Below are 27,465 nucleotides of genomic sequence, written 5' to 3'. Positions count from 1 at the left end.
TAACAATAGCACAGCACCTTAAAAGCAAACATATTTTGCAGATTATATCAGGCCTGAATGATTTAATCCTGTATATCTTTGCAGGGTTCACAGGGATTTCTATTTCTGGTCATTCAGCTAACAGGAAATTTATCTCCTTACGGGCTGCTTAGCACAGCCCTCTCCTTGTAGGCAACGGAGCTTCCTCCCAATACACCTTGCTACTACATATCCTAGCCCTCTCCATGTCCGTACTTCAAAGACAGAGGAACTTGGCTTAGAGCAATACTTTCCAGATTAATATTCAGTGAGAAAACGGCAAGTTTCTTAGGGGCCTACACTCGGAAATGCCCTTCTCAAATTCCATTCCTTGGAGCTCAAGGTTTCACAAGTTCAAGGTTCACAGCCTCACAGAGCTGCGACAGCAGGTTCAGACCTCAGCAGCCTTTGCCTTCTACTTTTTGCATTTTAGAGCGGGAAGGTGGTTTAGAGCAGTAATTTCAGTAACAAAGCCGTAACCAACACTAATCTGAGACAGAGGAACCCAATACATCAGCTTCATTAGTTACAGCACAGTGGAGAATCTCTGGCTTTGAGTAACAGGTATGCGGAAAAGTTACGTTAATAACATGACCCCCATCAGCACAATATCATAGTCCTACATTACATTTACATTATGTAATGAGTTACATTATCATAGTCCTCAATTACCAGAAAAGAAATCTGCATGGAATTACAAAATTAAATTGATTTGCAACATTTTGCTTGCTTACAAGATACAGTTCACAAACCAAATATTTATTTACTGTATACCTTTGATAATCATACAGACAAATTAATTTTTATCACAGTGTAAAAAACAAAATAACTATATTACAAAGCAATTAGTTAATGTATGAATTAACAATCCACTGCAGAAAGATTTTCAGAATACAGAAACAGACAAAAATATAAGGATTTGAAAGCTGAACCAAAATACAAGAAAAGCCTCCATAACTGAAAGGGCAGGAAACATTCAATGGCTTAAAACCAAAATTAATACCCTCACTTAAATCCCCAGTTCACACAGAATATTTATATACCCCTCCCTTTTCCCTGAATTAAACACGCTTACAGCTACAGTAAAAATATGCTGATTTAAGTGCTGCTATATACACAACTGTTCGATAAAATTTATTTCAAAAAGCAAAAAACTCCTGGAAATGCATTTCCACAACATATGCAAATACATAGGTGCTCTACTCAAAATCAGGATGGCAAATTCCTCATCTATGCACAGTAAACTCAGCTCCCGTTATACCAGAGATCCCCTTCGCATGAAGTTCTCTTCAGTATTCTTCCTCAGAGGAATCCACACACCTGAAGAGCTTACCCACTTCAAAGGAGTGTATTAACACCACTCGTAACACCGCACATCCCGATTTCCAGTTAAGCTTCATGCAGGCTACAAAGTTACATACCAAACCATAACCTTTCCCATTCAAAGAAACACAAAACCCCACGTATTCCTTGTGGCTTAAATGGGCAAGCTGCTTTTTGCACCTTCACCACACTTGTGTTTCAATTTTGAACCACGTTGAAGTCTGAAAGCTTGAGATCATGCATTTCAAAGCAGTTTAAGACACCAGGATGTTGGCACCAAAATTTAAACGCGCAAGAAAAGCCTCTCTGGATAAAAGAACACATTAAACGAGAATAGAACAAAGAAAAATAAAAAAATATGCTACGAGAGCGTATGTGTTAATGTAAGACACCAGAGCCCAATGTAAGCAAGCAGACAGTTCTAATATACCTCAGCATGTACTTCTTCAGTCATCTTAAATGAGTATTCATAATTTTTTTCTCCATTAAAGAATAATGGATATTATAAGTTTTCTGATATATCTGACAATTAATACGATTATCTTGTCTGTGAATTTCAATTAGAGGATATTTTGAGCCTTTCCTTATAACTTACTACAATAAGAAAAAAAAAAGGCAACACGTTTCAAATGATGTCAGAGTTCGCTTCTTTCTGTTTAAAACTTTTTAAAGTATCATGCTGACTCAGAGAGCCCTCCAGACGATTATGATGAAAAAGAAACCCACATTTGTTAATAACACCATAGTCAGAACATATCCTATATCCCACCAAACCAAAACAATGAGAAAAAAGCAAACTTTCCAGTTTACTCCACCAATGCTTAACTTCTCAATTTTGTCTATTATCCTTTTGATTTGCTTGAGTTTATCGTTTAAGCCATCACTAGGAATAAACTCAAAAACCACATTCATTTTTATACGTTAGAAAAACAATTCTTTTTGGAAGGATGGCTTCCTGGAAACTGGAAAATTTTCTGGTGAGGGACTTTTTGGCATACAGTAATAGAGGACGCCACACAAATTCATGCAAGGAAGCATGAATATTGCTTACTGCTTACCACTTGATGTTCAGGGATGAGTAAAGTAGTCTCAGTGCTGTTTAGACCCTGCCAGTGGCATCATGGGAAAAACATAATGTTGTTAGCGATGATGCAAAGGATGCTTTAAATTAAAAGGCTATTTCAGAAGAAACAGTGCAGCTTCTGGTTGCTGAAATGCTATTCTGAGTGAGAGTTGGATTTTTCAGCCTAGAGAGTCAAAGTTCAAACAAACCTGTACAAACCTGTACTTCCTCTGATGAGGTGGGTCTCTAGTCTATGCCACTGACTTTTGCATGGCCCAGATTGATTTTTAAATATTAATAACTTGTATTAAAATTTATACAGTATTCCTCAGCATTTCCATTACAAAAAATAAACAACTTGGCACAGATTTCCATTTACAAGCTGATAAAGAACAACTTTCACAGTACTTTTTGTTATTTTAATACCAAAGACAGAAAACGTGCATAGCATAGACGCCTGCATTTGCAATCAGAACAAACATGACACCCCTTACTTGGCCTTTTTTTCAATACAAACCGAAATTACACCATGTGAACTGAAGGAATACAAATGCAAGGAGACAAATCATTAATCTCAGCATAGACAAGCAAATCAGTATCAGTAATTGAAGCTTTTATGCCTAATGAGACTAGTGAGGGCTTCCCAGCTTCCAGTTCTGATCCATGCCTGGCAAGACCCTACCCTGATTTTAACTGTACAAGATCTAGGTGCTCAATATTTTCCTGTATGTGGGCGTGAAGGGTGCTGAAACGTCCTCTGGCCAGACTCCACACAGGGATGACAGGAACACCAACAGCAGAGGACTCTGTGGAGCACAGCTATCCCATAAAGACATGTCCATAAGCTATCTGGGGTCCTGGCCCACAGCTGTGTGATTGCAAGAGCAAGGGATTTTGAGTCAGGCTTCGCCACTCGAATGAAAAACGGTTTGCAATACCCAAGCTGTTTCGCAATATCTAACTCTGTTAGTCAGTAATGTCTCACACTGATTCTTTTGTTTTGCTTCTAAAAACAAATCACAGACAGGTTTAAACAGCACAACCAAATAGTGCGAATGCATTATGAAAATACGACAGTTCTCTACGGAATTAAATTAACTTTCAACAGAAGCAGAATACGAACTTCATTTCATTATGGTATCATCATTTATTCGTTTGGGGTTGTATCATTTCAAAAAGTGCATTTCCAAAATCCAATTTTTTCATAAAGTACTGTCTATGGTTTTTGAAATTAGAAATGAGTATTTTTCACTTTTATTACAATTTTACTTGAGAGAAATCAGACAGGTCCATTTCTGTAATTTTGTGAAACAAACATGCTATTTTTGTTCCTTGCAAGTAATACATACACACATCTTTACATTCTTTCTTCATGATGCCATCTCTGAGTATTTGCTTATCTAAATAAGACAAAAATGTCCTTCTCAGAACTCAGTCACATAAACACAGAAAGATCGATCTGTTTTTTGACAAGGAACACACATGAGAAACAAATATAAATAGCTGCACTGTGCTCTTATCCTAAGATAGTCTGAACCGGGTTTAGCAGTCTAATCCTCACGTCATTGATGCTACTGGAAAAACCTGCACTATCTGTAGAGAACTAAAGACCGAGACATTGAAGCAGAAAGTTTTTCTTCAATTATACACTGAAAATATCTGCCATGTAAAGTACTGTACAAACTGGACATCCATGAAAGGGCAGCCTTGCTTTTCACTGCTGCCCTATGGCTCCTGACCTCTCCATTGGACACCTGCCTACCCCATCCAAGCTGGCCCCCTTGCATCTGCTTTTTTTCCATTCTCCATCCTGTACTCCTCCCAGCCACAGCTTCCCACCTCCTCCACTATTAAACGTAAATACACGTTTTAGTCATCCACTGGTCCCCATATGCTGCCCACACTGCTTCACCCTCAGACAAAATTTTAATACATTTAGTGAAACACTAAACTGTGGGATGAAGACACACAGCTGGCAGAATCCAGCTGATAAAAACCCTTGGTGCATTCCCATGCATTTTGAGAAATGCTTTCCTCTTAATCTAGGGAACTTACCCTGCTCTCAATACCATTGCCTGAAATTAGTTAGCTCAAGTCATGGGGGCTAAGTATTGTAAAAATTGCTGATAGCCAACAAACCTTGTCCTGCACGTTCAAAGTGCGAGGACACTTGCAGAGAGACACCACTTTTTCATTATACCTCAAAGTTTACGTACAGCACAATGAGGCTTTGATCTTGATAATGCATGACCCCCAAAACAAGAACCAACCAGGGCTTTCAGAAACACTCAAACAGTCCAACTTTGTTGAGATGAAAACAAAGAATAAAGAAGGTTGGCAGTGGTGGCAGCAGTGTTGGGCTGGTCTTTCGTGCTTCGGAATCCACTCTCGTATTAATGATAGTATTTTGTGTTTCTCACTACTTGAAAACTCATTGGTCTGAACTGAAAAATGAACAAGCATGAAAAATAATGTACACTATGATGGTATTTCTTCAGAAAAAAAAATCAATTAATTCAGAATATCTGTAGCACCTACTGCTCTCAAAAAAAATAATGTGTGTCATATCCCTAATTTTGGTAAAATGCATTGCTTTAACACATCGGATGGAGCTCTGTCAATTTACTCTTGCTAACCTGGCTTAAATACAGACAGCTTGTTCTCAGATTTTCTCATCATCGAGTTATAATATGGAAAATCCTAATTAACAGAAATTTCTAGTGAGCATTTCAGTGGTGTGAAATTAACAGGAAAGGTGAAATTTCATATATAACTCTGCAAAATTAATTCCTACCTTCTCACAGCTAGAATAGGGCACAATCCTGAAGCTTTACTCAGAGAGTAGCGCAGCCATCTGCTTCTTGAGGGTGAGAAACTCAGGGTCCACATATATACAAACCAAACATTTTAATTTACTTTGCACTCTTACTTTGGCCGTCTGTGAATTACTGATTTAACAATGGCATAATTTGAAGCAGACCCATTGCAGCATCTATTTGAAAATATCCCTAGCATATCCTGTTTTTTTTTTTTAACCCTCCAATCTGCTGTTTGCTGAAAACATCTTGCCTCCCTGCATGACAAAGCATCTGGAAATGGTGCATGCTATGAGACTTGTAACATGAAAAGCTGTTGAACTCCAAGTGACCCTGTTTCTTTTGTCCTTGTGGGAGATTAAAAGGAGAAGAAAAATAAGGAGACTCAACAAGAAGGAGGTAAAAAAAAAGAGAAAAAAAACAGGGTAAAATAGGGAAGAAGCAGTGGATTAGAGCACAAATGCAAAACCATGAGGAATGACCAAATGCACCATTGATTGGAGACTCAATTGCTTTTTGAGCCCTGGACTTCATCAGACTTTTGTATATATGTCGGCACGCTTCACCACGGACTGTTTTTCACCTCCTTTTTTGTTTTACTTGCATCATTCCTTATGTACAAACCACATATTCCTTTACAAATTACAAAGGATAAAAAAATGCCACTGAATCATGGATAGGTACTGTTTTCTGCTCTCCATACTTGGATCTAGATTCTTCCCCCCTGCCCCTCTTGCTAAATCAAGAGTAAGGCTGTAGCTTTTTCTCCCTACTGCTGAGCAGAAGCATATTGTTAGCGTAAATTACGTTTCTTCTCTTCCAAAAGAAAAGACAGCCCAAGCATAATGAAGTTATGACCTGAATGTAAATTCATTTAACTCCTTCCCAATGGTCATTTTATAAACGAATTTGATCTCTGTTTTAAAATTACCTGAGTTAAATTGTTTTAAGACTTCCAAGTGATCATATTTTCCAATTGCAAGAACAAAGTTAAGTACATGGTTAAGCAACAAGAAAATTACCAACCTATCACCAGAGTGAAATTTTAAAATAGAGAAATGCGCTATCTCTATCTGCCAAAACAAGAACAAAGCATGTTGACCTGAGCTCAAAATGGTCTTAGTGAAAAGAGGAGAAACCATGGCTTATCTTTCATGTTGGGATAGATGACCCTGCTCAGTTCCTAGGGGAATGCATCCAGGATGACAGAAGGCAGCCTGGTGAAGAACCGAGGGAAAAGAAATTCTTCCAGCTTTTAGAGAAGAAAACTGACGTGACAACACACGAAGATAAAGGATTAGTATCGTATGGGAAAAAAAAATAAATCAGGGTTGCCTTACTGATGGAACAAATGGATGGAAAAACTTTAAGGACAGACTTAACCTGAATATCTAAAACATTAATCATCAAGAACTAAGCCTGTCATGGCTGATAAGAGTGTGAAACTGGGCTAGAAGATTAAGAGTAACTCTGTAACTTCATGTCTGGCTAATATATAGAAAGTAAAAATCAGATAAATGAAACTGCATCGGGGACAGGAGGGAGGATAATACAAAGCACAGCCAAATACTAACTTAAATGTAAGCAAGCATCAGATAACGGGCTGATCTGGAGAAATAAGTATCTGAAGTCAAATAAGCCATCTCTTCTTAGAGGGAGAGAGGAAAACAACAAAACAAAAAACCCAGAGGCATCAAGTCAGCTACAGACTAATATTGTTAACATGACAACACTTTGTGATATTTAAGAACAAATAATAAAGAAAAATAATTATGTAAGGAATATGTGTAAGTAGAAAACAAGAGAAAAGACAGCATGAAGTTACCAAGGAGAGATTTTTGACAGGGTAACCAGATATATTTTTCATAAGGAGACTACCTCTCAGACAAGAAACTGCTAAGTCCAAAACATCCTTTTCTACCTCATCATGAATCTTTCACTCTCCAAACAAGAGTCAAATCCCACGTCTCTACATATATATGACACCTGCACTACACCCTTTCTCCCATGTTTCCTGCCTCTTCTTACATCCTAAGTCATGAAGTGAATTCTTTCAGGCTTTGATTAAATAAGTCATGTCCATCTACTCAGACACACTCAAAAAGAACTCAGAATCAGCTTCAGACTCTGATGCTTATCATGGTATGATGATTCACACACTATGATTTGAGATCATATCTGCCCAGGGTTTAGTGAAGTATTTGATAAGGCTTGTTCACTGAAAATTTTCCAGGAGAAAATGATCAATACAACTCTTACAATAGATTGAGAAAGTAGCAAGGTAAACATACCCTCCATTTTTAAGATGGAACTGGTAGCTTTACGAAAACATTTAGATGATATAGTTGCATATACTAGCAAGATAAAGATCTGTGTCACCTAGTAAAGACTTCTGAGTTCTGCCTGCACAGGATGATCTTGAAATTTGCCTCTTAGAGGTAGGTGACATGTTTTACTCTTAAGAAGTTCAGCAGAACAGCTAGAGTTGTCCAATACTCAGTTCAACAGACATTGCTGATGAGTGCTCATGGCCACTATGAGACTCTAGTTCGACAGAGCAACTATTTCTTTTCCTGTCTAAAACTTTTCTTGTCTTCCTCTAAGCACATAATAACCATGATAAAGAAATCAGACAATAGTAATTAAAATAAAATACCAATTTCAAGAACACGTATTTTCAATATTCTTTGTTTATCTGTTTCTTAATTGAATAGTAACCACACACCACTATCTATTTAGGCTATTATGTACTGTACATATCAAGCAATGCGGTACTGTGAAAAAATGAACAGCTGATGATGCTAATTGGATGGTACACATCATAAGGAAGAGGTATTCTTACAATCCAAATCTTCATTTGCTTTCTCATAGATCTTGGCACTGCCAAAAAGTTCCCAGAACAGAGGAACACAAGAGTGCCTTGATTTCCCTATCAAGCCAGCAACACAATTCGCAGCATAAAAAGAAGTGTTGGGTTTGTGCAGAAGCATGTTTTTCCAATTGCCAAAACATTAAATGATCATGTGATTCTCATTTCAAGATGGACATTGGAAACGCTGTTAAGCCCATACTCTTTTCTACTATTACTGTGTTGTAACACTAACACTTGTGTCTTACAAGACTCAGTCAGTATTAGTGTTACAATACTGATATTGTATACAATCTTAAATAAATATTATTTTTAAAACTAATTCTCTGTTGTGCAGCAACTGTTTCTCTTTCTTCCTACCAGTTGTATGTTAAGATCATCTGTATTGGACCTTACCTCAGAGCTGCTTGGCACTTCTGATCCTGCAGTTGAAATAGTTTCACATAAAGGTCCATTGCATTCCTCCCCTAAGAAACATTGAAAAAAAGATTCACATAAATACGTTTCTTATTTTAAAAATAATCACTGTATCTGAAAATGAAGTGAACCTTGAAGACATGGAACTATAAACAAGCAAAAGCAAAAGCTGGAAAATAATACTCAGCCACATAAAACCTTCAAGAACAGTTCTTTGGAGGGGAAAAACACAGCGAGGCACAATATACTCAGTCTGTACTACCGGGTTGTAACCTTGCAGTCACAGAAACACATCCTTAAATGTGACAAACAAAAATCTGTCAGCATCACGTTTTCGATGAGGTAAAATCCCTTCATGTTGCAAATGGCTGATAGGTGACTGTCTACGAGAGTCTCATATTTGGAGCTTTGCTGCATCAGTTATCAACATTCAATTATCTCTGAGGTTGCTTGCTAGAAATTGAATTATTTTTTTGTTGCTAAGGGATTAATACTGCATAACCTCAAGAGTACAGATGCCCACATAATGGAGATATGATGACAGGATCGAGAACAGTAATATTAATTTAAATTACCAAGCTTCTTGTTGTTTTTTAAAAAAGAAAACCACAAACAACACCCAACAACCCACATTCATTTTAACAACAGTATTGAACTCTGACATGACTTCCCTGCAGATATAGCCCACCAAGGACACTGTTACTTAAATGTTAACATTATAGGGAAAAATTGCATTGAATGTCTTCAGATCTCTAAACCATACTGAGACATTTGCTGGGTTTGCCACTCTGAACCTACTCTGTCAACAATTCCCTATGGAGATAATTCAGAGCCCATAAGCGAGGCTCCTGCTCCAAGAAGTTTTTGTAAACAATCATCTCTCTCCTAAATCAGACATCTAAATAACTCTAGCACCAACGGAAAAGGATAAGTAGTTTTCAAAACAGCCTGTCACAATGTAGAGCAGGCATCTAAAAAAGTTCATCATATTCCTTCCTTCATTGAACAGCAAGGAAATATTGATGAGTATATCTTAGACTGGACCTACTGACTAGCACAGCTTAGACTGGACAACCTCCAGACAACTACGCAACCTATTTTTTTTTTTTTTTTTGGTAACCTGGAAATATTTGATGTCAAAATTGCATCCAGGTAGGATATACACTGGTTTTTCTAAAGTCTATAATAAGCTATTTAGACAAAAGAAAATAAAATTAGATGAAACAAAATGCTCTCAAGCTGTGTTTAAGTTCACTTACAGAAAATGGTCTCTAAGTTATAACTGTACATATGATGTGATGAGGCACTGGGCAATAGTATATAATGGTATATAACACATAATGAAGTTTCTGAATGCTTAAACATTCAAAGTTGTTGCATGCTACTTTGCTAAAGCAAATACGCCTGCAAAATCTGTAATAGTTGATATAATTTGAATGACTTTTATTTATGCATCTGTAGAAAGATATTTTCATATGCTGATAAAAGTTGAGAGACCAGTGTGAAGTCATCTCTAAAAAGTTAGTGTGGAAGTAAATAATTAGGATCATTATACCTACCCAAATATATCTTAAATGCTACAGAGACTATGCTATAAAACAGACCACCAAACACAGGAAAGGTTTACAGGAACTGCTTCAGCACAGAACTTAAATCACTTCATCTGCCAGCACAGCACAAGCCTTCAACATGTACAAGAAACAAATAGCACATAACAGGAGAGTAATATAATAAGAACACAGAAGTCTTTACTCAAAAAACTATCAAAATATTCAAATTAACTTACTTGAGAAACTGCTTCTGGAAGAATATTCCTAAGCAGAGGGTCTACCTCCCTACAGGGATGCTTTAAGCATATGCAAACTCAGCAGCTGCCCAGGCCAGCAGACCGCTGCCTGGTCACAGAAGGGATCACCACCATCACCACGCTCTGCTGTCTGCTCAGCCCACAGCCCCAGGAAGCAAGTGGCTGCTGCAGCTTTGGCTGAAGGTAGTGAGCCCAAGAGCAGAAAGCCCAAATGTTTGGTCACACAACCCTCCGTGGCAGGAGCACAGCCTGGAATCTTGTCCCTGGAGCAGTGACGTTCAATTTGCTCATGATGCTGAGAGGCCTTGAACTGATTCCATTGCCTGCAATGTTGTAGGCAGCTTTGGTGTTTGTTTTTTCTGGATTATTCTTTCTGTCATTGTGAAGGTTTAACCTCAGGAACAAGCATGACTCAGAGTTCTAAATTTTAAATGCTGTCCCAGTACCGTAGCTGATTACCTGTGCAGCTTGTGAAAGGAAATGCTCTTGGTATCTCTGATCATGGGGAATAAAACTGTACAATGCTAGTGCAGCACACGAGACGGCAAAAAGAGAATGCGAAACATACATTAACTGAGAAGTACAACATACTTCATACATTCACTCCTTGAAAAACAAATAAACAGGTTCCTAAGCAGTATAAGAAATGCATGTCCAAGTCATGTGGGAAGGTATAAAGGAGCTGCAACCTAGAACTGCAACAAGCATGAGGAATGGAGATGCGCAATTAGTTCTTAACCAAGAGAGCTGCCCACAGACAGCTAAAAATTGACTTGTAAATCACATTGCAAAAAGCTTGGCTCATATGTGGTATCGGTGACTCATATAAAGTTCAGTCTGATTTCCAAGAGGCTCTCAGTAGACAAAAAAAAGGATGGAGGACACACACAAAAGGCAGGAAGGCGTAACGCCGGTTAGTACAATACCTTCTGACCGCGATGGCTTGAGCTTGGTGAGAATCACAATGTCATCTTTAAAAGGAAAAAACATTTCAGTAAGAACCACAAGTAAAATCCACCTTCAACATGAACCTATTTAATAATTCTCCTCTAACCTTTACAATACGGCCACTATATGCAAACAAAAGAGCAAGCCCTGGAAACAAGAGACTCTGGCCTAGCCAGAAAGCATGGAGCGGGTTCCTCTTGAAACATCAACATTCACCTTTTTTGTCCAAGCACCTTATACAGCAACACAAACAAGGATGCCACTTTCCAGTATCAGTAGCAAGGGGGACAATAATAGTTTCTGCTGGCCAAGAAAACGCCTTAAAAATTCTTCAAAAAATTAGAGCTTCATATCTAAAGATAGAGTAAAACAATGATATCCTGATAAAACCATCATATTTAAGGGAATGGCCTCGTTCTTCAACACTACATACTCCACTGTATGTAAAAGGATCTAAAAACATCTGCACACCACGAACGAATGAGGACATGTACTAAACCTAAGTGTCCCTTCAATACAAAATTCGTTTGTACAAATTGCAATCACTTCTTGCCAATTTTTTTGTTCAAAATCAATCCCAGAACCACTCTACGACTATCAGAACCCACTAAAATTGTTTCAAACATATATAATTTTAATATTTACTCAAATCATTGGCCTTTCATGGGCAGGCACATGTACCATCTGAAAGAAATCCCTCTTTCCCAACATAACTGTCATCTCCAACAGCCTTATAGTTCTGCACGCAGCTGTTTGCAACTCTTTAAACACGCGTGTCTTGGGAGTTTGCACATTATTGGAAATAAGTGAGCTTCACATGGCCTGTAATTTTGCAGTATTAACATATGCTGTCCAAAACCACACCCTACCACAGGGCAACCTACTTATAAACTTTCAGTATGCCATCCCTAAGAATTACAGACCGTTTCTTTTTCAATTACAGACCTGGATGATCAGATCAACAGTAATCCAAAACAGCTCACAGAAATCAACATCCTGAACTGAAGTCTGGAGAACATAATCAAGACTGATTTTGCCTCTTAAAAAATATAACTAGTTTACCCCCCAAAAAAAGGTACTCTTATTAGTGCAATATCATGATTTCTGTAACAAGCATGAAAAATGGCTTCTTGTGTAATGAAAAGATTAGTCATTCTACAATAGTTTAATTTGTTCCCAGTGCCTGAATCCCTTTCTTTTTCTACATGGCAAAACCAATGTTTCAGGAAAAAAAAGAAAACGAATTTAATTCCAGATCTGGACCTACTGGTTAAAAGAAGTGGCTTAATATGATTAGTATTTCAGAAATCAAAAAACCTTAAAACCTTCCTATTCATTCCATGATGAAAGACAAAAACTCTTAGTGGTCTAGACACCAACGTGTTCATGGTTTTTCAAAGACACTACTGTAGCTGCAATTTACAGAACTGGCACACAAGCTATCCGAGTGTGACTGGCCATCACGGATTTAAAATCAGATAAATGAATGGGAGACCACACGCACGATCTACTTACCCTTTATATGACAGTGTGACCAAAAGTGGAAAATTCTCTTTGACGACTACAATGGTAATACAGGCTTTATAAAATGAAAGTCACTTGCAAGAAAACAAGCAGCTCAAAACAAATTATGTTTATTTTGACAAGTGCTGTTTAATTTAATTTAGAAATAAAACACAAATAAGCATACTCAGCACTGCCGCAAAAAAGTAAGGATGCTGTTGTAAATCAAGGTCTCCCATGGCCCCTGTTTTCTAATAGCTGGGGGGAGGTATGCAGCACAGCTCAATGATGCCGTAAAGACTAGCGATGTATCCCTCCGCACCAAAAATGAGCTGCACTTTCTCTGGGAGAAGTACAACCCATCACAGGCCATGTCCTGGTCACAAGAGCTGTGCCTCGACTAGGAAAATAAAAGGTCCAGAACACAGGCTCAACCACAGGACTGCTCAATTGACTTTATTATTAGTGCATTTTGTGGAATGGTTTTCGGCTTCTAGCACTCTCCCCGACAGAGCAGAAATACACCCCAGAGGAGACTACAGGCCAAGTTCTGGTCTTTGGAGAAGACTGTCTTGCTTGGGGAAGAAGGGAATTTAGCCATATGGACATGGCTGGACTGTGCTACTTGTCCTCCAGGCCAATGAAAAATCCTTGGCTTTTTTAATTACAAGTACAGCCACAGCCCAGGATGCTCTAGCATCTTTCAGAGCACCTAACCAGCAATTTCCCTGGAAGATGATGATCTATGCCACTCCAGCATCCTTAGGTAAGTTGGGGTCTGCTGGCAGAGGGGACAAAAAACGTTTGGCTGATGATGCTGCAGTCAAGGTAGAGCTGGGCATAGAGCAGCTGGTGTGTAGATGCTGCAGTCTGGCAAAGTTCAGAGCAACTCTGTGTCCGAAAACAGAGCAAGAGAAGGCAATTAAGTTCTCCTTTCTTTCAACTTCTATCACTCTGATTCATCTGCACCAAGTAGAGCTCCTGGTAGATGTCCTTCTATCCATTAACATTTTTATGTTAACATGTTTGGTGCTTCTAAACCCAAGTGGCAGCTGAATAGACAGTTTTAGGGAATCAAAATTTTCATTTTGCTATTAAAACTAGAAAATCATCTGCACTTGCACACCTAAGACCTCTGACAGAGCTATTCCAAAGGCACAGTCAGAGCCAGGATTCTCAGGCAGGTGCTGTCAAACTGTTCACTGTTTAGCAGCAGTAAGACAGTATTACTACTGGTACTGCTATTACGTTCAGCACTGTTTCCAAAATACTGCTTCCATTTATTTCCATGACACATCTCTTTCAGTCAACAACTTTCAGATCTGTCACACTGCCCTGCATATGTCTGATGTAAACAGTGTATCAGTTTACACACATACATATCCCTAGAGAAAATTTTTGATGGTCTGGATAAAATGAACAAAAAAACCCAAACCAAAACAAACCCCAAAACCAAACCAAACAAAAAACCAACCCCAAACTTACATCGCAGTTGTTATGAGGTAGCTACTCTGCACTATGAAGAAACTTCCTAATATTCATTCTTACCAAGCAATGAAAGAAAATTTTATTCCTAGATGTCTTGAAGTTACCATCTTAACAAAGCCCTGCCATTATTCAATAACCTGGCCTGCCTGACAGAAAAGATAGTTCAATTTAAAACATGATTGTTTGTCACTAAAGCTAATGCACTATTTATAGTACCATGCCCTTTGCTCCCAAAAGATCACCGTGGCATTCCTGCTGTAGTGGGATCTACTCTGACCGATCTCCATCTTTGATAGAGCACTGAGTCACTAACAAAAATGCATACTTAACAAGGATCTCTCTGAAATAAGGTCACTCATTCCAAGTAAGCTTCACAATGACTATTGTAAGTGCTTCCGTATCTACGAAAAACATGGCTTTAAAATGACTTATTAACTAAATTTATGTGTATATTGACCATATCCTCCCAGAGTTGAACGACTGAGTTGCCATGGGGAACTGAGGACCCACCCAGTACGCTGGCTCCTGAACAAGTAAAATAAGTGTTATTACTTCATTCCTGGCATCATCTGAAGAGTAATAACTGCACTGCTGAATCAAAATTACACTTGAAGTGGTGGTTTATGCACACTCAGAGCTGCTTCTAAAAATTTAGAACTATTCCTTAACAATGAAAACATTAAATTCTCAGTAAATCCAAGAAAATTTATTGGAAAAATTTGAAAATAACTTCACGATTCCCTTAGAAACAAACACCAAAAACCAGACTGAATTCACGTATAGCCTGGTTCACAGGCATACTAGTTTTCGGCATGTGGTTTATTATTAAACAAGTGATTCCAGAGAACAGGTATTTATCAACATATAGAAAGTAAAAGAAAAAACAACAGTATTTTATATAGGCATAAATATACAGAACAGAAATCTGTTCCTAACAGTAACAAAATCTCATTTAGCATTTGGAAAAGACATGAAGTACTCAGTTCTAATCTCTAGAAGAGTAAAACAGTATTTTAAATCAGAACTGAGGTTTACCCCCACTGCTGCCTTCCTTTTAAAGAACCATAAAAGCTCCTTTTTGATTAAAAGGCACTGGGTTAAAACAAACAAACAAAAAAAAGAAGTGGTGTAAACCTGTTTTTAGCAAAAAACCACAAGCATAGTGTTGTAACACAGAACTTGAATGACATTTTAATGTGCTTAAGGTAATAAACATTACCATATGTTTGATAGGACAAGGGGCAATGGATTTAAAATGAAGAGGGCAGATTTACATTGGATATAAGGAAGAAATTTTTCACTCAGAGGGTGGTGAGACACTGGAATGGGTTGCCCAGAGAAGATGTAGATGCCCCATCCCTGGAAGTGTTCAAGGCCAGGTTGGATGACACTTTGGGCAATGTGGTGTAGTGGAGGATTTCTCTGCCCATGGCAGGGGGGTTGGAACTCGATGATCTTTGAGGTCCCTTCCAACCCTAACCATTCTATGATTCTATGCAGCACCATAGACAAGACTTAAAGCATGCTGTGAGCACTGAAGTTACCCCTTATACCTTTCAGGTATCCTCGTGTTGCAGAATGACACAAACTGATTAATAGGTTCAAATACCATTAAAAAAAAAGAAAGCCCAGACCAGTGACAGCTGGATACAGTCAGGTATTTTTAAATTGTGAAGCATTTAGATGCACGTTAGTAAGGGGAACAGGATGGCAAATAAATCTCGGAAGAGCAGAGTGGTAAAATACCAGACTGCAGAAGTCCCGACAACTCACGAAGCGCTAAGGCTGTTCTTGTTTGCACTTCAGGCTATTCATACGCGCAGGGCCAGATTTCATCAGCGCCATCTGACTGCAGAGGCAGACACACAGCTCGGGCTGCATGGTATGAAAGTGCCAGGTGCACTCACATCTCCTTCAAGAAAAGATAAAGAAAGGGAAGAGTGGCATTGCCTTTCATCACAGCCCAAGAGAATTACGAGCTCTTCAAAAAGTGTTAGGTATAGACTGGCTTTCCTACTGTTCCCAGAGGCACACTTAAAATCTTACAGCTTTATGCATTAATGTGTTTCTTCAGCTTCCTCTAAAATCACTGATGTAACCCTGAAGCAACAGAATCTCTGACTTCTGTCGGCATCTGCAATACACAAGTTTTCAACAGTAGTGGAGGGCACAATGTACTATTCATTCTATGGACACACAGCACATTCCCATCCTTGTATGAGAGATCTTCTGTAGATACTATAAGAGAAAAGTGGTACGTGAACAGGGAACTAACGACAGGGAAATAGCGAAAAGGCTGAGGGTAAGTTTAGCATAGACTAGGAACATATACAACTTGTACATTTATGAAGGAAGTAAAAAGCAATATATAAAAAAATACATCTCGAATGTACTATCCTCCGGCAGTATTGCTCAGTTTCATGCTACCTGGACATTTAATTTCAGATGGCCAAGTTCATTTGCAATTTTTTGTTCCTTCTGGTCCTCATGCTCCACCTAGTTCAATATTACTTTGGTTATGCTTCCAATGCAATGTGTTATTGATAATTTTGCTACTGCATTCACCAGGACAAGTATTTCATTTTCTCATATTAAACAACACAAAAATATACCAGTATAGAAAGACTTTATAGAAACAAATCCCCTCAAAAGTTTTTTTCTAAAGTATGAGCTTGCAAGACTTAACATTTTCTGTCCAAATTACTTTAAATAGACGATGGAATAACTCTGCAAGTCATATACTGATCCCAAAGAGAAACAGTTCCCATCAATCAAGAAAATGAGCAGGGCAATGGGCCATGGCTCCCATCACTTGGCGTCTTTTATGTAAGCACCAGTTGATTAACAGGACTGAAGGATGCAAAGGCATCCAACTTGCCAATGGCCTCAAAACCACGTCTGCTAGTCATTACTCGTTAGCACAGTATATTTCTAGCACAGTTTAAGTTGTGCAAACATAGGCTCTCTGATTTCCTACCCGATAGTTAAGAAAATCTCTTTGAATAGCAAACCACAAGGCCCTTTCCAACTTAGGGCTGGCGCAGAAAATTAAAGGCCAGCCATCTGCATCACGAGCCCTACCCACACGGCTTCTTGGGGTTCTGCTATTTTGCCAAAGGCCTCAAATTTCCCATTTACCCTTGAGAGCTTGCTAAGGAAAACAAGGGAACCATGTGAGATTTCCCGTTATTAAACTGCACTTCACCCAAAGATATTCTCACTTAGTTTGGAACTTTACCACCTCTACTGCTCCTCACTGAGAACCAGGGCAGAATGATTCTGACTGTATCAAAAGACCCAGGAAAAACAAACAAGATGAATTAATCAGGTGTTTATATTATACTGTTACGTGTAAATAAGTGATCCATGTGCACTAGGGGAAAAAAGCCTGATTTGAAACAATAGCCTAGAATGAAGCCTTAACACAAGTAACATCAACAGTTGGCCTATTCTTAGTTTACTCTTACCAGACAGATCTGTAACTGTCCACTATATTACAAATGCAAAAAAAACCCCATAATTGGTAAATCCCACAACCCTTTAATCTATAGGATCTATTGAAAATTTCAGATTAGAACTGCATAAACAAAACCTAAGAGAATTTCACTCCTCATTTCTTGGGCAGAACTAAAGCAGAAACCCTACGTTAGCAGAAACCAGTGATGGAAACGGGCTAAAGAGAGTGACTGAAGGCAGGCCTATAATGTGTGAGAATATGTGCTAGCTCTTCCTTGATGCAGTGTAAAAAGAGCGATCCAAATTTACACTTGGATGTATTCTGAATACAAGAAATAATTTCAGAAGCCTTTACTAGATCACTGCAATATGAATATTGCAGGTGTGGAATTAAGGTATTTTCACAGCTGTTCTGGAGAACTATGCTTATACATAGATCCTCATGCTACACCCCTCAACCTGCCCAGACAGTCAATTAGATATTGCATTATATTACACTAAGAGAGATAATTAGTGCTTACAATGCATGTCAGCACAGTTGCACAAGACATGCAGCTCCCAGCATTGGTTCAGGCGTCCTGCCTTATTCTGTGCCTTGTTATCATCAGCAGCCAACCACCCTGCTAGCACGCCTTTCCTTGGCACGCATCAGGCTAAAGCCATAAACACCACAGGTTTAACAGCTACAGGTTCCTGCAGGTGTCCCCTCAAAGAAAAACACACATCTCTCTAGTATAACCCAAGTAACCAAGACCCAACCTAGAATCAATCCTTCCCCCACACAAATTTTAATTTATAAATAATTCCTGACATATTATTCAGCTTTCTGCAGACAGTTGACACCTCAAAATCCTTCCATGTTATAACTGCAAGAACTATCCCTCACAATATGACACAAGGTTCTTCCTTTCCCTTCGTGTGTTTATACACATGTGCACGTGGAAAGCTACTGCCAAATATAATGAAATTACTGCTAGATAATGAAGCACAACCTGGCAATCACATTGCTCTTCAGTTCAACCCTCAGATAACAATAAAAAAACTAGTGGAAAAGTTCACTGCATTATTACCTTGCCACTTAACATCTGACACAGCAATTTTCACCACATTTTTACATAACCTATACCTTCTTAATTACATGTTTATATTAGGTGGCCATAGGTCTCCTTCACCTGTATATACAACTCATTAATTAGTTTACAGGCACCAAATATGAAGACGATGGTGTTTGGGGGTTTTTAGGGTATTTTGTTTTGGTTTTTTTTTACAAAACCTCTGCTCAACAGTTCTCGGTATAATTTTAAAAGCACAATTTCAGTAGCATTCCTTATGTCTTATCCTAGTTTTTCCTTGCATCACAGTAATTATTAACCATTTGCACAGAGATGTTAAAGTGCCCTTCCATTTTATGATACAGGTATCTCATTTCTGTAGAGACTTTTCTAAAGTGCAAAACCTCGTATTTCAACACAGCTTTCAGTTCTCAACATGTGCTGTTAACGCATCTGTTAAATAAAAGCTTGAAAAGCAGAGTAACCTCGAATTTTTTCTGTAACTTGGAAAGAGTTACTTACAAAAACCTTCCAGGGTACAACACCATACTTAGGGCATAATTTCATCGACTGGCAGCAAAGAGTGGAAAGTTTCCAGCTGGAGGTATACTTCCAAACTTTGAATTTTACTCAGATACAAACCAAAATTATTAGTTAAGAAAAAAAAAAAAAAGATAAAATCCCTATGCACTAGGAACCTGCCTTTCCATTGATCCTACAAAGCACCTCAGAATGGGACACCACACCAGACAGTACCTTAGCTGGAAACTGCCTGGGAGGGAAACACTGAGAGAACATCTCTCTGCCTTGTTTCAGTTGCTTCCTTAGCATTTACTTGGCTTTCGCAGCCCAGAACCTCTGCCTGCAGCTGGAACAAAGCCCTTCCTCCAGGAAACTCAGGAAACTCTTTCATTTCCTCAGCAAAAAGGTGAAGCTGCAAACCTCCTTTTTTAAATAGAGGCTAAACAGCATTTGCCTGCGATGAGCAGGACAGTCGCTCGGTTCTTTACCCAAGGGAATTCAGCTGTATTTCCCAGCTCTCCAAAGCATGGCCTAAACTTCCCACATAATTGCCTCTGGGTTAAGAAGGTATGTGAGAGACTCTTAGTCCTTCCTTTGGAGCTGCTCCGCGCTTTGCCACTCACTGGGCTGCAGAGAGAGGGTATAAAAGTGACTTTAACCTCATACACAGGGTTCTCATCTAAAAGAAAAGTGTTATAAGCCTCAGTCACCAATCCAAGGGCAATCTTATTTTTCTTTTTTAAACTAACACAATCGCTGGATAAAATCTGTATTTAACAGCTGTGGTGGAAAGGGCTTGACGTTTCCATTTTCTCATTAAAAGCACCACAGACTGTACACAAAAAAAAATATATAAGGTGATACTATGCAAGTTGTTGGGATGAGTTCCCAGAAGCAGGCTTTCCTACTACAAACTGGAGTTTTCCGTTAAAAGGTGGTTTACCTTCCAATAACCAACTTGTATTTACACTGTGCCCCCGCAGTGACGCATCGCTGCCAGTAAAGAAATTCCACTCAGAACTACACAGCGGTTGGTCTAAGGGAGTATTTTCTCCCATCTTTTACACTCTGAACTATATCTACATTGCTGGGTGCTTTTATTTCATTACCTAGGAATAATCTTTGAAAAAAAAGCTTTCACATTAACAAACCCTCTGCTTTAGTACTGTGGGAACATGATATCCCATTCAGCGTTTCCACAAATAGATCAGAAACTACTACATACATTGCTCCAGTAATTAGAGATAGATGCAGTTTCGAACAGAGGCCTGTACTTAATGTTACCAGTATGAACTATCATAATTCTGGTTAAATAAGTGAAGTATCATTCTATTAAACGACAGCAGTATTTGGCCCCAAATGCCAACACACTGGCAGAAGCGCCGTTAGCAAGTCACGCCATCAGCTTTTCCTGATGTTTTGATGCCTTTCTCAGAGGGAACACGAGCAAGATGACAACCAGCCTAAGTAAGCATTTGAATTTAGATCAGTCTTAGAGCATTTCTAGTTCAAACCAGACTCCTGGAAGTTTTGAAAAACAAACTATGCATATATAGGCAGTGTGTTTCACATCATGGCATGGAACCAATTATGACTTTCTAGAAGACTCACAGTCTTGGAGATATATCTTACAACCCAGCTACTGTAGCATTAACATTTCACCCTGGAAAAAAAAACACTGATAGCATAGACATAAAGAAACATTCCTAACAACATACTGTGGTCTTTTTCCTCTGATATTTCCATTCTGATTTTGCAAGTTCCCTTTCCTTAGTTTTTTAATATTTGCATTAAATGCCATGCATCTTCCAACAGAAAGCAAAATCACACGCATAAAAATGGAAGTTACTACCTCACGTGGGTGTAAATCAACAGGAAGCCAGAAAGCTTCCTTCAAGGTAGAACTGTCGGTGCACGGTCTCTAAATACAGACTCTGTAAGATAACCTTTCTGCTTCTGGTAAGTAGTTTTTCACCTCCGCAACCTGTTCCTCAGCATGAAAGTTTAATGAAACACAGTAGTAAACCAGAATTAAATACACATGTACTATCCGAATATGAATATAACTTTAAGGAAAATAAGTAGATGTTTTTTTCTTCTGCCTTGTTCCTGTAGACTCATGCAGACCCTGCTTGTGCACATCAGTCATCTATAGCTTGGAGCCTTCTTAAGAGGCTCTTTTCCTTAAAAGTACAAAGCAGATGTTTAGATCTATGAGAAGTCCCAGTGGCAATATATGCATACTGTTAACTTTTCTAAATAATAATTTAATGAAGATTTTTTTTTTTAACCTTGAGAGATTTTTAGACAACAATTTAACATAAACTTTAAAAAGTTTACTCACTTTAACTCATATTTATTTGTTTCTGTTTCAGAACAATGGTTGATTAAAACAACCAGTATTGAACTGGTGCAAGATTTTGTATGGACAGTTTTGGTAAATCCTACTAAATCATCCTGGTTCACTGAAACCTCTCAAATCTCTTTATATTCAATGTTTATGACTACAAAAAAAAAAGCCACAAGATGCTCATGGGCAAACTGAATGCTGCAGAATTAAGTTTACAAACCTGACTTCTAACACCACTCCCTAAATGGTTATTGAGTATTTTGTAAATATTTTTCAAGTCTCAAGCTACTTCAGAAGAAAAACAACTGGTTAAAACAGCGGCTCCGTCCGGAGCACTTTTCATTGCTCACAGGCAGTGGGACAGGCAATGACTCAGGCTTCCCCACAAGACTTTGTAAGCGCATTGCTGGCCAAGAGGCTGTGACACCCATCTGCTTCGGTTCCTGAGCGAGTCTGCCAGCTCCACCGGGCTTTCACGGAGAGGGCAAACGTTCGTCTGGCACTTGCTGCGGACGCCTGCCTCGCCGCAGCTGGACACTGCTCCTTGCTGTCACTGTAAGCAGCTTCTTTTGGATAATTTTCATAGTCACTAGCTGCTGTCGTATTTCTCTGAAACAAGACTATCAAATACTTTGAAAAAACCCACTATTCCACACTAGTGTTCTGGGTGTTTAAAATGACATTATACGTTTTTCTAAAAGAGACAGTGTAGTCAAGCTGTGAGGGGAAAATATACAACCCAAGCAATTAACTCGGAAGCCATTAGTGGCTCTTTCCTGCTTTAAGATCTTCACTTCTAGGACTGATGAGAAAGTATGATGCCCATAAAGAAAATTTCCTAGGTCGATGTTTTTCTTTCTTTTTAAAAAAATACATTATAATCTTCCTGAAAATATCAACCTACTATCTTACATCTGACTGTTGACTCACGTTGCCAGGTGAGGCACTGATAAATACACACTTAGCATTTGCGTCACGTTACTTTAAGAAATCTCACCATTACCACATTTATTATAAATACTTACATTACCAACATGACTTAGATATAGTAACCCAGCTATTGCAAAAAAACACAGCCCCAATCCAAACCCACCGGCCGCTCCGCACCCAGTGCAGAGGCCTCGCAGTACCGGCGCATCCGGGACGGAGCGAGACTGGAGAGGGGCTGCTCCCACCTTCTCAAGCGAGGTGACCCAGTCTTCTGCTCTGAACCTTCTTGGAATGACAATCTCAGCTATCGGTAGGCAGCAGCTCATCTCAGCCTGCACCCAAGTTGGGGTTTTTCTAAAAGTTTGCTGTTCGGCAAAGGTGATCTTTGCGTTTAATAAATAAATAAATAAATAAGCCATCTCTAGTTTTTGTTCTGAGCTGTGTGATGATCTAGGAGCCATTTTTTTTTTAGGTTTATTTGGGGTTTACAAAGACCTGATCAAACTATGCTCGGGCTAATACAAACGTGCTTGTTGTTTGTCGTTTTCAGCGGAAACCGGAGGGTTACAGACAGACTCAGGAGGAGCCAGGAGTAAGCCGGGATCGATCCCATCTCCCAGCCGCCTGCGGAGCCCCGGGGCGGAACGGGACCCCCAGCACCCGGCTGGTGCCCGCTGCGGGGACGCTCCCCCTCCTCCCACCCGCGACGCTTCCATCGGCTCCGAGTCAGCACCGGGCAGGAAGCCCCGACCGCGCCCGGCCCCGCAGCACCCCCCTCACCGGGGCGAGTCGGAACAAAGCAGCGATCCCCTCCCCTCCCTTCTTCCCTCCCCACCCCTTCCCCACCGTTTCCTACCATCCGAAGACAGAGCCATCTCGATAAGGGTCTCATTCGCTCTCTTCCCCAAACGATTCATGGTTGGCCGCCTTTTTCCTCTCCTCCTCGCCCGCGGCGGGGGAATACCTCCCGGGAGCGGATGGGAGAAGAGAGAGGGGTGAGTCAGAGACTGGGCGGTCGCTTCATGCATGCGCAGTGCCCGCAGAGGCGGAGCACGGAGCCGGGAAGACGACTGGGGGCGGGAGGGGAAACCGGGAGCCGTCCCTGCCGGGGCGCGGTGCCCGCCCGGGGCGGCCGCCCCGGGCGGGCACCGCGCCCCGGCAGGGACGGCCGCGAGGAGGGAGAAAGTCTTGGACGTTGATTAAATCTCGAGCGTTTGGGAAAAGCAACCCTTTCATACAATGTCATTTCTCCGTTTAGATGTAGGAAAGGGTGTGGTTGGTTTGGTTTTTTTTATTATTATTATTATTATTATTATTTTGCCTCTCTGCCTCATTTATAGTGGTTGATTTTTTTTTCACGAGAGAAGTGAAAGGAAGTGGGAAACAAGTGATGCAAAAGAAAACATTTGCTTATCACCAACCGACTGATGCCCAGCCAGTCCCTGAGCAAAGGCAGCCGCTGCCAACCTCCACCCCACACTGGTTTCGTTTGATGTCGTATGGCATCGGATATCCCTTCGCACAGTTGAGGTCAGCTGTCCCGGCTGTGTCCCCTCCTAACTTCTCGTGCACTCCCAGGAGCAGAAAAGGCCTGGGTGCTGCGGAAGTGCTGCTCAGCAATAACTAAAACAACCCTGTGTTACCAACACCATTTTCATCACAAACCCAAAACAGAGCCCCCATACAAGCGACTATGAAGAAATTTAACTCTCTCCCAGTCAAAACCAGCACAGTCGCTGATTCTTCTTTACTGATGATAAATTTGCTCTTACTTCTGATCATGCAGGGATGTTAAGAGCAGCACACAGTTCTCCTTCCTATGGGGCAAATTTAAGCTGGTGTCAGGCATTAAAGGATAATGCTGTTTGCTGTCCTGATTACAGATTCAGAGCTAGTAAAAATATTGTTTTGGCTAACGATCCTAGGTTCTTTATAAGCAGTAGTCGGGAGAGAGACAGAAATATGAATTAAGCCTGAGGAAGCGTAAACAAGGCATGAAAAGGTGGTAGAAGATATGTAACTCTTAAAGAAACGCCATCTTGGTCCCTCAGTCTGACCGAATCCAGTCTAGGTTCCCTCAGGATCTCTGAAGCAGAGGGCATCTCCCAGCACCAGAGCCCAGCGATGCTGGGGAGGACAGGAGACTCTGGTCACAGCTGCTGTCCTCCTGGAGCTGGCACCATTTCCGTGTCTCAAACAGCCCTGTCTCCTTGTCAGAACTAGGTGATCTTCCAACTCGAACCATTCTGTGATTCTGTGATTCTATGATAATAGAAGATATTGCCAACAGGCTGTTTGTTCAGTACATATATTTCACATATTTTTTGTTCATTAATATCATCTTAGGCCTTCTTTTGGATTAACTCTTTGTATATTCTGCTTTTACTGCCTAAGTAATAATTTTAGGCACCAAACTGATAGGGAGTTTTGTTACTTGGGCGACTGTAACGCCACAGTGGCCTCACAACAGGATTTCTTAATCATGAAGTTAATTGAGTAACGTGAGTCAGTTAAGGTGCTGGGCTTGTGTTCAGGTCTATGTAGAGTATTAGGCCTTTGTTTGTATTGGGCCACATTACTGCTTCGAGAAGTGTATTTTTAGTCACGAGCAAGACCTAAAAATGTGTCTGGTTGCTTTCCAAAGTCTGAAATGTTGAGTTTGGCTTTTAATCTCATGATGCGGAGTGGTGGGACCAAAGAGGACGGGCATGGCACACCAAAGAACGCCTTTAAACAGCTTGTAACTGCATACGGCGTACCAGGTCTCAAGGTTCAGTTTAAAAGCTGTGTTTTCTAAGCCTTCAATTTCCTCACAGCATTATATATCTCAGATAAATGCTTTTATGCCCATAGAAGATGCAATTAGAGCCAGTATTCAATAGGAGCCAGGAACAGCAAGAATTGCAGCGCCCATCGCTGGGTTTTGCCTTCTAATTACACGCTCGCTCTTCCCAGCTCCACCCAGCATGTGTGGTGGCAAAGCCAACCATACCTAGAGCTTTGTAAGCACCACATCTAGGATGCCAAAGATGATTTTGCAGATCTCTGTAATTGGACAGGCTCATGGTTTGTTGAGGCACTGAATTTGTGTAAATTACACAGTGGCCTGTGTTAGGGACAGGGCAGAAGTCTGCTATCCCAGAGGGAGCTATCTATGGAAGCCTTTGTGCCCGTGGCAGGCACACAGGAGGTCCATGCAATATCCAGCCTTGAGGTTTCTTGTACATTCAGAGTTTAAGCAGTCGTTGTCTGACTTGATGGTTTCACAGTATGCCCGAGCAATCCAGGACCAGCTTCCTTCAAAAGGCACAGACCTTTTCCCCTCCCACCTTGTATTTTCACTGCTGATCAATCATAAAGCAATACAATGAGTAAGGTCAACCTGTTAAGCTGACTGATCTCTTTTTTTCCTGGATTTTCAGTTCCATGACTCATTGCAAGCAACAGGTACTGCTGAAACAAAGGAAGAAATGGAGAACCACACAACAGCAGGACCATTTTATTCCTGAGGTATCAATACAATAACCAGGTACAACGTAGTATTTCTGCTTTTGGTGGTCTGGAGTTCAAACACTGTTTCTAATAAAACAAAAAGTAATAAAAATACCTAGAAGGCTGTTGGTGTAGGTAACAAACATCAGCAGAAGTTACTAGCACACTTAGGATGTTCAGCAAACAAAGCATAATCCTTAACTGTGTGTGCTAAAGGAGTGCAGATAGTTTGTATCCTGTAAAAAGTTTTGCTTTCCATTGATAGGCTTTTCAAAAGTGCGGAACTGATTTCATATTTTAAAAAAGTATTATTTAAACACAGAAAACTGCTGAGATTGGAGGGCCAGATTTCAAAGATACCTCTGCTCCCATCATTGTCTCAGGTAGGTCCCAGGGCCTGTTCAAAACTGCTCGCAACTTACAACCTGAGATCCCGACTTTTGAAAGTCCTGTTAGAGCATTGTGTAAACCTTTTGGCACCGAAGCATCTTTGAAAATGTGATCCTGAGTCCTAAATCATGTGGAAAATGGACTTTTTGTGCTTACTAGTTAGATGCTTTGAAAAATTTCATTCTCTACTATCTGTCCTCTGGGAAGGCATCTAATACATACAGCTTTTGCATTTACCACTTGGGGACTTACCTGTAAGTTGTTCAGATAACATATGCTTTCAGGATTCTCTGTACTGGGCATGTCATATATCCATGCCACGGTCTCAGAAAGTGCAGTAACTTTCTGCTATTGAATATAATGTGTATTGTATACACTCCTTTTGTTTAAAAAAGTTTTGTATGTATTTATGCAGAGTTTTAGTAAGTTTTCAAATCAGTCTGTAAGCACAAGTTAGAAATAGATACAATAACAAAACGAATTTGAAACTGATGCAGGAACAAAAGGGAAGTGGTTTATCTCCTTCCCAGCCTTGGCAACCTGCTTTTACTCCTCTGATGGCTCAAATACTGCACAGCCAGCTGCTTTGCTGTGAGGTTTCGGCACGCACGGGCTGTGTCCCAAAAACAGATGTTGCTGCCTCCTATATCTTCATGAGTGCGCTTTTGTCAACCGATTAAAGACCATTGAGGCTTTCTAGCTGAAGAGCTAACCAATTTCTTTCTCTGACTTTGAATTAGCCTTTTAGAGTATAAGTGATAGTGTCATTTGGAAATAAATTAATCTTACGGAGATCAGTAGGGCCAGATACCAAACAGGCTTAGAAAGGTAAAGTGGGACTGAGATGAAGTTAGGTGGCCAAATCCAGCACTATGATACACAAAACTGCAGTTCAATTGTCACATAACCTTGGAAATTCCACGGGCTTTTTTCTTTTTAAATGCACCAGAAAGGAAGCACAGCTTCTGAATCCCAGGCAATAACATCAGTTAAAGTTTCAACATGTGCCTGGAGCGTGGGA

The 27,465-nt window shown here is 39.9% G+C and overlaps 1 protein-coding gene across 4 annotated transcripts in view; it reads right to left on the bottom strand.

The window, feature by feature from the left end:
* The window catches only part of ANO5 (anoctamin 5), a 62,744-nt gene extending 39,178 nt beyond the window's left edge, over window positions 1-23,566 (bottom strand). For 2 of the 4 annotated variants that reach the window (XM_086612700.1, XM_086612701.1), the window contains exons 1-4: window positions 23,419-23,566; window positions 11,240-11,284; window positions 8,486-8,556; window positions 2,400-2,447 (exon numbers count right to left, since the gene is read on the bottom strand). In XM_086612700.1, coding sequence (XP_086468826.1) covers window positions 2,400-2,447; window positions 8,486-8,556; window positions 11,240-11,284; window positions 23,419-23,479 — 225 coding nt within the window. In that variant the 5' untranslated portion in view covers window positions 23,480-23,566. The remainder of the gene's footprint in view (window positions 1-2,399; window positions 2,448-8,485; window positions 8,557-11,239; window positions 11,285-23,418) is intronic. The other 2 variants (XM_086612702.1, XM_086612703.1) reach the window with 2 other exon arrangements.
* Window positions 23,567-27,465: the final 3,899 nt, after the last annotated feature.

The sequence above is a fragment of the Tauraco erythrolophus genome, chromosome 6 (assembly GCF_009769465.1).
Source record: "Tauraco erythrolophus isolate bTauEry1 chromosome 6, bTauEry1.pri, whole genome shotgun sequence".
NCBI classification, from domain to species: Eukaryota; Metazoa; Chordata; class Aves; order Musophagiformes; family Musophagidae; genus Tauraco; species Tauraco erythrolophus.
This window is presented reverse-complemented; position numbering and strand designations above follow the sequence as displayed.